This window comes from Pieris rapae, chromosome 8 (assembly GCF_905147795.1).
Source record: "Pieris rapae chromosome 8, ilPieRapa1.1, whole genome shotgun sequence".
Taxonomy (NCBI): domain Eukaryota; kingdom Metazoa; phylum Arthropoda; class Insecta; order Lepidoptera; family Pieridae; genus Pieris; species Pieris rapae.
Genome location: NC_059516.1, coordinates 2,600,065 through 2,611,740, shown reverse-complemented (window position 1 = coordinate 2,611,740; position 11,676 = coordinate 2,600,065). Strand labels below are relative to the sequence as shown.

General features: G+C 33.3%; 1 protein-coding gene across 4 annotated transcripts; it reads left to right on the top strand.

The window, feature by feature from the left end:
* Positions 1-748: 748 nt before the first annotated feature.
* LOC110995657 (annexin B9-like) lies at positions 749-11,627 on the top strand. 4 transcript variants are annotated; one of them, XM_022262919.2, is made up of 9 exons: positions 749-1,061; positions 1,156-1,710; positions 4,222-4,398; positions 6,355-6,559; positions 9,178-9,257; positions 9,746-9,818; positions 10,078-10,251; positions 10,667-10,848; positions 11,517-11,627. In XM_022262919.2, exons 1-9 carry the CDS (start codon positions 1,047-1,049, stop codon positions 11,571-11,573), a joined length of 1,518 nt encoding a protein of 505 aa, XP_022118611.2. In that variant the 5' UTR covers positions 749-1,046; the 3' UTR covers positions 11,574-11,627. The 4 variants fall into 4 exon arrangements, with proteins under 4 accessions (XP_022118611.2, XP_022118612.2, XP_022118615.2 ...); XM_022262920.2 differs by having other exon boundaries at positions 852-1,061; positions 1,156-1,611; XM_022262923.2 differs by lacking the exon at positions 1,156-1,710 and having other exon boundaries at positions 852-1,061.
* The last annotated feature ends 49 nt before the right edge of the window (positions 11,628-11,676 follow it).

Genomic DNA, 11,676 nt, shown 5'->3' with positions numbered 1-11,676 from the left:
AAACCCCGGTCTTACTTGCATGGCGATAGCATAGTTTGTCGACACTTTTTTTTAATTTCATTTTCGTCAAAGCGATTATAATATGATATTATACATTATATTATATTATAAACAAAAGTGCGGTTAAGCAACCTACAAACATTTTAGATCAACATGAAAATGCCATGAGTTTAATAACGTAGCTGTAGATTGTAGAATAACCTCGTATGTCCAGAGAATATAACATTCCAGGAAACGAAAATATAATGTGATTTTTTCCGTTTTGGATGATAATTATTACCGTCCGTACTTCATTAGTTCAGCAGTCAAATGTTATCCTTCTACAGTGACAATAAGAATTAAACAAACATATTCCATTATTTAGCACCTTGATTTTTGGTTTAAAAAGTAAAATCACAAACAGAATATTTTAGTCTCTGCGGAAAAACAGTATTTTTGTTTTGTTGTGCGCGCGCATCGTAGAAATTTACTCTTATCATATTTCCCTAAAGCGCCAAAATAAGTATAACTGTAAAAAAATAAACAAATAAGAATAATATTGTCCGGAGATTTGGACGCAGCCGGTATCTTTTACTATCGATATTATAATTTATATAGACAAGAGAAAGACAGTAGTTAAATTTTACATTCATATTTCAATCAATTCAATTCATATTTGACGGCATAATGTCAGTGTCAACAATGTTGACTACAATTTTGGGATACTACACTTTGACTGTTTGACATTCAGTATTTTAGTACAGGCTTGAATGATGGCAGAGTAGCGTGCGTTATATCTTTTCTGTAGAGTGTAGTATATTGTCATTTTTTGTGGTGACGAATAACGAAACGATTTCTGCTTTCATTTCACATGATTCAGTCACTGTAATCTGTATGAATTCAGAGATTTGCTTATAAGTTCTACGTTATAGTTACTTCTTTGCATAAATTAAACTGTGTCCTAACTTGTGTAATAATTACTTGTTTAATTAATATTTCACTCAGACTATCCGTATACTATTTTGTACATATTGAAACCATTAAATCTGAGTGTTGAGGAATAGAAAATGAATCCATACCAGGTAAGTAAACAATTAATTCGAGTGTAGTTTTGTGCAGCCTTGTTTTGTTTATCACAAAATCATAAGAGCCACTTACCTAAATTTTCCTTTTAAGGGACCGCCACAATATCTACACAATATTGGATTTACGAACAACGCTCCACAATCTTTTGGGAATCCTTTGCCAATGCCAGGATTCCCAACAATGGGCTATCCGGCACCCCAGCCGGGTTACCCAGCTGCAACCCCTGGTTACCCTCAATCTAACTATCCCACTCAAGGATACCCTCAGCAGAATTCAGGGTACCCTCAACAAAATCAGGGGTACCTCCAACAATCTCAGGGATATCCGCAACAATCTCAGGGTTATTCTCAACAATCTCAGGGTTATAGCCAACCATCTCAGGGTTATAGCCAACCATCTCAGGGTTATAGCCAACCATCTCAGGGTTATAGCCAACCATCTCAGGGTTATAGCCAACCATCTCAGGGTTATCCACAAAACCCAGCTCAATCATACCCAGGTGCTCAAGAATCGGCTCAAACTAGATATCCCCAACAAGGATACCAGGCAAGTGGCTACCCACAATCAAACCCACAGGCATATGCTCATAGTATTCAAACTCATCAGGCTTATGGTGCATCAAATCCCATAGCTAGTATGCCCAAGGTAAGTTAAATCATGTGAATGTGCTAACTTTATTTGTGATAAGCAAAACATTGGTGCTATGCTTTTGTGTTAAACTTTATTAGCTTACATACATATTCTACACACTGAATATTTAATTTATAACATACTTTACCAAGCTTATATCTATATCTGATGCTGATACCAAACAATAGTTAGACATTTTGTATTATAAAAGGATAGTAACAAAATAGTTACAGATCAATAATACTGGTACCTAAATGGAAAATGAAACTTATAAATTGTTCTGAATGACTCATACAAACTCATTAATCTTGGCATAATGCCTATGTGAGTATTATATTAATATTGCTTATCTTAAACTTTAAGTTACAAGATATTTCATCATATATCATACTAGCTGACCTGGCAAACGTCGTCTTGCCAAACTACTACCTTTAACTCAGCGCCATCTGTTAGAATTGTATCAAATAATAAACAAATGTTAATGTTATCGTAATTTTAGTAAGGATGCCTATTTTTTTGAAAATGAAATATAGCCTATGTCACTCAGGAATGATGTAGCTTTCCAACAGTGAAAGAATTTTTCAAATCTGCCAAGTAGTTTCGGAGCCTATTCAATTCATACAAACAAACAAACAAAAAATCAAACCTTTCCTCTTTATAATATTAGTATAGATACCAAATACAACAATACCGTTAAAAGTAGTGAAATAAGTTAATTTACATTTGCTGCCAGTTTTTCATAACTTGTAGATTTTAGAACTAGCATTGTTTATTATGTTTACAGTAGAGTTTTAATTCTCTTTCATCTCTATGCCAAATTGCAGTTCCACTATATCAAAGTGGTTTTTACTTTAAAATATTGTGCAACAAGACTGAATCATTTTTATGAATAAGGGTGTACATATGTTAAATTCTAACGCTATGCTTCTGTAGAATGACTAAAGGGTGAAAAATATTATTCACAACAAATGCTAGAATTGTGAATCATGTATTGGTTATCCTTCAAAAGTTTATTATAGAGATAATGGCATTTTTACTGTGTATCTTCAGATAATATCTTGTTTTGCTAAACAAAGATAAGGTTATATTTATTTTATCAGTTTAAGGGCCTCTTAAAATGATATCACTAATGATACATGTATTGATTATAAGCTCTTCAATGTCATGATATGTAGATAAGGTTTTTATTTAGCAATTTCATACAAATACAAAAATTAGTTTTGTAAGATCAATCTAGTTAATTATCAATGTATGAGTTGATAAAAGTTGCAATAGTATATTTTTAATATTAAATTACTTGATTGTTTTCCATCTTTGTGGCTTGATTTAATTCTCAACTAAACATTTCTTGATTGTGGTTAGAATATCCAGAAGGCTATCTACATCAACATTAAAAAAAAATTCTTACTTAGGAAATACATTTCCACTATGTGTCATCGTGTTATAGGTCTCCCCACAAAATTGTTTATATATTATCAATTCCAGTTAGTTCATAGCAAACACCTTCAGCAGATCACACATAATATACTATACCTACATTCGTTTTGACTCTATTCAAGGAACAGTTTACAGCAATTACATTGTTATGCTCACTTCGTCTCACCGCACACATTTATCACAATAACCTATCCAGTCTTGACTACGATCTTCCCTACAATGGATGTTAATCCAGTGTTTCTAGATTTTAAAATATACCAATATTAATGGTTGTGGTTATGTGAAAGTGCAGTTGGTTACATTTGTATTGTATTAGTGAAAATTTGATTTAAAATGTCTTCGGCCATGTCTAATTCAAAGAGAAGTACCTATAGGACGTCACTGGGGCGACGTGGATTTAAATCCTTTCGTTACACGGTACACTTATTGATTGTGCATGAACATTGCATTTACTAATACTGCTTTATAAGTATGTATATGAAGATTATATTATTGTGTCCATGTTTTATATAATACCACTTAAATATACTTATACAAATAAAATATTGGGTTGTCAAGTCAAGCAATAAACAAATAATTTTCAATAATTGATAAGTTATTAATATAGCATTACATACAGGCAAATACCTACAAACATAAAGAGGAAAGCGTTAATTATAATGAATAATTATTATTAATGTTCATAAATTTGACCGTTATCATTTTTTATGAAATACTATTCGTGCTTATTTATGTCATTCTAATGCTATTTTTTTTTAAATGTGTCTTTTCAGTGCTTAGGAATTCCATTAGATTTTACCGTATTTTTTATAGAAATATTTTTTCCTTAAACGATGTATTTTTTAATATTCACCGGCGTTGCAACGTTTCCTGTTTCATTTGTACCTTTCCTTTGTACGCAAGGTCATCAGCGTCTGACAAGTTTGATTTTTAGGTTGGTTCTAACATCTTCTTGAACCCATAAGTCTCAGCGAAGGGATCAATCCTAAAATTCAGAGATCGTTAAATATAGTTCGTTATTATGCCAACAAGTATTAATACCTTTTAACAAACTTATATATCATTATCTAACGTTTGATTGTCTTGCAGTCTAAACCTACAGTGGTGCCTGTAAACCCCTTTGATCCTCGCGAAGATGCGGCAGTTCTTAGGAAGGCGATGAAAGGATTCGGTACGGATGAGAAGGCCATCATCCAAGTACTGACACGTCGAAGCAATGAGCAACGTTTGCGGATAGCGTTCGAATTCAAGACTCTATATGGAAAGGTAATGTATCTATAATTCCTCTAAAAGTGGAGTAAATACAAGAATGCGACTATGTATATACCGGATGTAAATTGACTTATAAAAAAGAATATTTAAGGTTTTTTTTTTTTAAACAAAATATTACAATTTTACCATATCTGTATGTATAATATGTTTGGCCGCACCCGGTGTCATCTTTTTTGCGGTGACACCCTTCCCGGTCCCTGAACTTTAAGAACAATGTACAAACAAAAAGAAACTAAATCGCTAGGTCAAAAATACTTTTTCAGGGATTCCTCTACTAGCACTAGCTCAGCTATATGCAGAATTCGGGGATTCCCGCTAAAGAGCCTAACGTTGTCGTGGGGGATTCCCCGTCACATACTCGCGATCTTTTTATAAATGATTCATGTCCTTTATCATATAAAATTTATTGCTTTTTACTTTCGATGGGTTGACACCATCAGCTTCTGGCAACCCAAAGTAGCTACGCCACTGATCTGAGGATTGTTGATGCGGCCTATTAGTCGTTTCATCAAGGATGCGGTAATATTTTTCATATTACAGTTTTCCAATTAATAGTAAATTATACTAGCCGTGAACGCCTTGAACTCATAAACAGATCTGAAACGTTCGTGAACAATACAGTTTACTATGTTAACAATCATTTTATAAGCTACCCTACTAACATTGTTTAAATATTTGTTTTTGGACGTTGCCATGCAGTTTGTATGATCTGTATTACTAAGGTCAAGCATACTTTCACTTGTGTTAATTCTGTCCGCGTACAATTTAATGTACCTACCGCTACTTTCTTAAAGTATGTTTTGTATAACTATATAGAATTTATTACTACTTTATAAATCTACACTTTTACACATCTACACCTAGAGGCAAGATTTAGGTCTAAGTATGTACTTCTGTATGACAAATCCAGTACGTTTTTGACGTATCAGTCACACTTAATACTCTTTATAGATATATATGTTTATTATATATGCGGTTTTACATGCGTTTATTCGATTGTAGCGTGATTGTAGCCTAGATATTATGTTGTTGTTTTTGAAATTGCATTTGATAGCCGGAGTTTGAAAACACTCGGGCAACTTAATAAGGTATATAGGTATCAATTAATATTATTAAAAGGTGCGGTTGCAGCTTTCGTGTTAATGTTATTATGAAATTGCCATTTATCTTTAATTTCATACACAATTAGGTCGCGGCAATGTCAGCAGGGTTGCCTCTAGTCAGGGGTAAAAGGGTCCTCTTAAATTGTATAAAACAAATATTTAAATTGTTTGAAGCAAGTGTTTTTTGTAGACTTTTCCGTAATGGCCCAGAAATTTACCATCCGCCTATGGACCAGTCTCTACGAGAAATAAATACTTTACTTAACTATTGAAATTCTTAATAAACGCATTATAATTAATTAGCTGTTTAATGTTTTGTTGAAATAAGGCTTGGGGCTTAATTCATTCGCGTATTAAATAAAGAATTCAGGATATAGTAGATAGGATAGAAAGGCTGAACTTGCGGCTATTTAGCCTTTCAATATAATAGCCAGTGGGACGCCCAAAAGCAGTCATCGCAGCCCTCAGACACATTTTTAGTGGGTGCGTTGCCGGCCTTTGAGGGAGGAGTACGCTCGAATTTTGAATTGTTGGAGGTCGTATCTTTCAGGGAATATCGGGAGTCGATTCCACAGTTCGCTAGTTCGCAAAATAAAATGCCTTGTGAAACAGACTGTGGAAGAATTCCAGACATGAAGGTGGAAAGCCTGAAACCTGGCATCGGATCCCGGCTGTTGTAGCTTGTAGCTTGATCATTCAAAAACAATTATATTTTAATTTTTTTTAAATTTAATTATAAATGAATGGGAACTGACATTTTTTGAACCCCAGGATATAAAAAGTTTTAGGCCGAGAACCATAAAAGCACCACTGGCAGACATAGCTAACTATTTTTATTATTCTTCAGGATCTCGTATCAGACCTGAAGAGTGAGACAAGCGGAAAGTTCGAGGACCTTCTAGTGGCGTTGATGACGCCCTTGCCACAGTTCTACGCCAAAGAGCTGCATGATGCAACAGCTGGTATTGGTACAGATGAGGATGTCCTCATTGAAGTCATGTGCACTATGTCCAACCACGAAATTCACGTCATCAAGCAGGCATATACCGCAAGTAAGTACATTTTACTATATACGTTCGTATGGGAAACTTGCTAAACTCATTAAAAAAAAATAAGTTTGTTCTCTTATGGTATTGATTTCTTAGTATTTGTATTTACCAATCGTTATTGAAATGAGAAAGAGTCCCGTATATAAAAATCCAACAGATTTTTGAGTTAGGGACGTCACAATTAGCGCTTATTTAGGTCTTGATTTATAATTCTTAATTCACTTATCCAAACATAGGGCCCATACATTTGTTCAGTAAATATAAGTACAATTATTTAAAAAAAAGTGTGCCAAAGAGTTGGTATGCAGATGTTATACAAGAAATTAGAAGAAGGCTGGCAAATTTTCCAACATTTGGTATTCGAATACTTATTAGGAGAACATTCAGTTGGAACTCCTAAGCTATCTTACCCTAATATAAGATTACCATAAAATGATATAAATTGCTTACATTTATTTACAATATATGTCAAAGATTATACATGTCTGATAAGAACAAATGTCTCAATTATAAGAATGCACCTCACATTCTAACAAAGCATAGGGTAGTGGGAGACATCAGTAAATTTCAATACGATTATTTACCGCGAATTTCCAAACAATTTTGTAGAAAAAAGGCAATATCTATACACGGTACGGTGGAGTTTATATGTGTACTGCCGTACGCTCAACTCATATGTCGAGTACCAAACAAGTTAATTTCGTGTAACAATGAGATTTATTTTGAGGTCGTGATGAATCAATTTAGTAAAAAACCTAGCTAAATCGTATATGGTGAAGTTTTTATGGTACTTTTACTGTCGTAGAGAAGGCACTCAAGTCATTTATCGTGATAAAAGAAGCTAATTTCATGTACCAATGAGATTTTTTTTGACTTCGTGGTAGACAATTTTTTTTAAAAACCTAGCTGAATATTATATGGTGAAGTTTGTATGATAGTTGTACTGCAGTAGAGAAGGCACTCAAGTCATATGTCATGACTATGGAAGTTAATAACATGTACCAATTCCCTATTTGCTTGTATGCTGGCGTATGGGTATATACATTATTAAAATGCCTAGAGCGATAAGGCCGCTAGAAAGTCATGTCATTTTAGCATATTATACTTTTAATATAAACAAAATTGTTTGTATTAAAAGTATTGGTAGACAATTTTTGTTCGTATTGTGGATTCTAATGAACATATAAGTAATAATAGTCGTACTTTCAAATGTGCGAGTTAGATTCATTGCTCAGATAATGAAATGGCCTTGAATGACAATGAGTAGCTTCCTGTCAGAGTACTTATCCAACACTGGATTTGCAACAAATGGGAATTACCTACTTAGATACTTCCCGATTTTAATACGAATTAAGTTACATCTACGTTTAAACACTTGTACTCAAGGGTCAATCTTATTGACCCTTTAAATTCGGTTAATGATTTATAAGTTTTTAACAAAATAAGGCATCCGAAACGTCGAATTATTAACTCCAAATAAAAATAAATTTTAATTTTAATTGTGTTCAACATTTCAAATGCCTATTACGGCGTATAAATATACTAAAGCAGAAAGTGATATTGAATGCTTTGTCCTTATCACTGTCATGTTGATAAAAGGGCCCGGACCAATAGCCAGGAAACTTCTAAATAATTTGCGATGTTTGTTTTAAAATAAGTGTAGTTCGCCGTAGTCATTTTGTATAATTGTTTGCTATTTTAAAAGAGTACCGAGAGTTTTTTACGCCGGCTTTTTCTCTCGGCCTACACCCTCTCTTTCTCTTCTCGTCTCTCTCGTCTTCTTTGCCGATGAGTCAAAGTCTACTGATTCAAATTTAATGACGTGGTATAAGTGATATCTATATCTTATATTCTATATATTTTAATTTATTTTATATTTGCCATATTGATATAACAACCTTTTAATAATACGGTCGTAAAGAGATAGTCTAGTCCTACAAATGTTGCCATTACATTACCACTCAAAATAAACTCTTAAATACAACGGTTCGTTGTTTCCTTGTGCGTTGTACGCGTCAATAGTTTCGGGAAAATACAAGATGGTTTGCCAATGGATGACGTCACGTTGCTGACTCACGACGGGCTTACATCATTTTATTGACTTTTTCTCCGCTTCTAATATCGAGCACTGTTTTATGTCGTATTGGTATATTTATAACTTGTAAAAAGGTCGTAATGACGTATACAATTCAACCGTTTATGTTAATGTCGAGTTGGGTAGACCTTGGACATACCTGTACCAAATCCAGGAGGTAAAAGAGATAAGTTAAATGTACCCATACATGGGCCGGCCGGGCAAAGATAAGCAAAGCTCTTAAAAATAATAGTACCTAAACGTATTCATTTTTGTAGGAATTCTTAAAAATGCATTTCGTTTTAAAGCATAGACAATGTGTAAAAGAAGTTATAGGAAGTGGTAGGTAATTACTGTTGACGTAATCACCCATTGGGAATATCAAACACTCACACATCCTCTCAAAAACTTTGTTGCAAATTGAATTATTTGTAAAGTTGTTTCTACCACTTCAGTTCATACTTAAAGACCTCAGTGATTATGTATCCATTTTGAAATATGCTGTACCTACCTACCAAATATTTAAGAAAATCTTTTTTAATTCCAGTGTATGGAACTTTGTTGGAGGACGATCTTCGTGGAGATACATCAGGAAACTTTAAGCGTCTCATGACATCATTGTGTATGGTAAGATACTTCCTCTGAAATTCTGAACATAGATGGGAGTTACCAGTTTGGTTTAACTGTTGCTAACTCCTGATAATAATCCAAAAATATCAAGATGTCTTCCATAAGTCTGCGTTAAACGTATATGTTCAGATATTTCTTAAATGAAAAACTGAAGCTGGGTAACTAACATTAACTAACTAAATTAGTGGAGCTGCGACGCTAACATAAACTAACTTAGCTTATCTAAGGGTTCGTAAATTTAAGGGACACTTCAATTATTGTATTGACCTATTTGGACATTATCGGAACCAAAAATGTTGTATAACAATTTATGAGAGGGTATTTTGGCTTCAAGTGTGTGATGATTGCTAAAATTTGGTTATACGATTCATATTGTAAACTAATATATGTAACTTAACTAATCTGATACCGCTGTGTCATCAATATCTGAAGAAAAATAATAATATCGATAAAAACTATCCTAATACTTTTGTATAACTTTTCAGGGCAACAGATCTGAAGATTTTCATATTGATCAAGAGAGGGCGAGAGAAGATGCTAGAAGCCTGTTGCAGGCGGGTATGTAATCAATTATTATGTAAATTATATATTTTTAATATAACAAACGTGGGGATAAATGGTATTTGAGAATATAAAGAAATATAATAGTCTTATAAAATAACTCTTCTAGGCTTCAGATATCAGTAAAAATAAATTATCATGAAACAGTCGCGATAAATGCTTAATGCTTTTCAAATTAATATGCATAAAAAATCCATAAAAATCGGTAGAGTATATTTGATAAATAAATAATTATATGTTTTCGTTTGATTTAAAGGTGAACTCCGTCTGGGCACTGACGAGTCGATATTCAACGCTGTGCTCTGTTCCCGTTCATTCCCGCAACTGGCGGCCATCTTCCAGGAATACCAGTTCCTGACAGGACACGACATCGATGATGCCATCAAGGCTGAGTTCTCGGGCGACCTTGAGAAGGCGCTTCGTGCTATCGGTACTTTTTAATATACCTGTCATATAACTTAAGTTTTAAAAAGTTTTCGATTTGATTTTTTTTTCCTTTGGTTAAAAAATTAAAAAAATTTTAAGTATATTTTTAGAAATTCCAGTTATCTCTGACTCGTATGAAGATATTAATTGATTGATCACTGAAAACCTAGTATAATTACATAAATATCTAAACGGCTAATTGCTTCTCTGTGATTGGTCTAGACGCTGACCAATTGAAATCCATCATTTCGTGTATTCTTATCAAGAAAAGAGCGTCATATACCTCTAATGTTGTGAACTAAGTAAACTATCCTAAGGGATACAAGGGTACGTAAAGTGCCCATGGGCGGTGGCAACCACTCAACTCCAACATGATTGTTCCTTGTCCCATAATTTTAACAAAAATCTTGTGATTTCAGTGAAGGTAGTTCGCAACAAGCCGCTGTTCTTCGCGGAGGGTCTTCACAAGTCTATGAAGGGTCTTGGTACTAACGACAGGCAATTGATCCGTATTATGGTCACCCGCTGTGAGGTTGACCTGGGAGACATCGCCGAGATGTTCCAGGCCAAGTATGGAGAGTCTCTACAGAGCTGGATCGAGGTACATCTTTATTTATTTCGTTATCCATACAACATAAATTATATATAATAACAAATAGAGATGGAATACATAATACATTTAACTTTAGGAAACAAACAAACAAAAATTATTTAACTAAGGTGGTACCAAATTTAAATCTTTATTTCTATTCACACACAAAAATTGTTTCACAAAAAATACATATATTATGTCAATTCCACTAAGACACACGTCACATTACAGTCATAAGAAAAAATTAAAGAAATAAAAACATTACCAATTTTTAATGATATAAAATTAAAATATGAACCAAAAAGCACATATTCCTAGGTGTAGTTATATAAGCACTGTTTCATTAATTTAAACACATTTGCCAAACCGCAATTTTTGCTAACAAAAAGACTACCGGCATATATCTCGAAATGCCTCATGCCCATGTCTGACACATGTGGTTAATATATATTAGGTATTTTGTGACTGTATCAAAACTTCAGAAAAACCTATGAGTAATTAGTGTTTACATAGAGTCATAGGTTAATTTTTTTGATTAGTTTTGCTTTGTGTTACATTTTCGAATCAAATATAAAATTTGGATGATTCATATCATGAAAACCTGATGACCAATTACTTGATTATTTTATTATCACGAATATTTGAGTGAAATAAAAATATAATCTTCATTGTTTCAGGGTGACTGTTCTGGCCACTACAAAAAGTGTTTCTTGGGATTATTAGGTTTATACTAAGCATGTTTTCTCACAAATTTGATTATAAATAACTTTATTTTTTTAAACAACAGATATTCTCAATATTTTTATTTTTTATATACATCATCTAGCGGTATTTTAA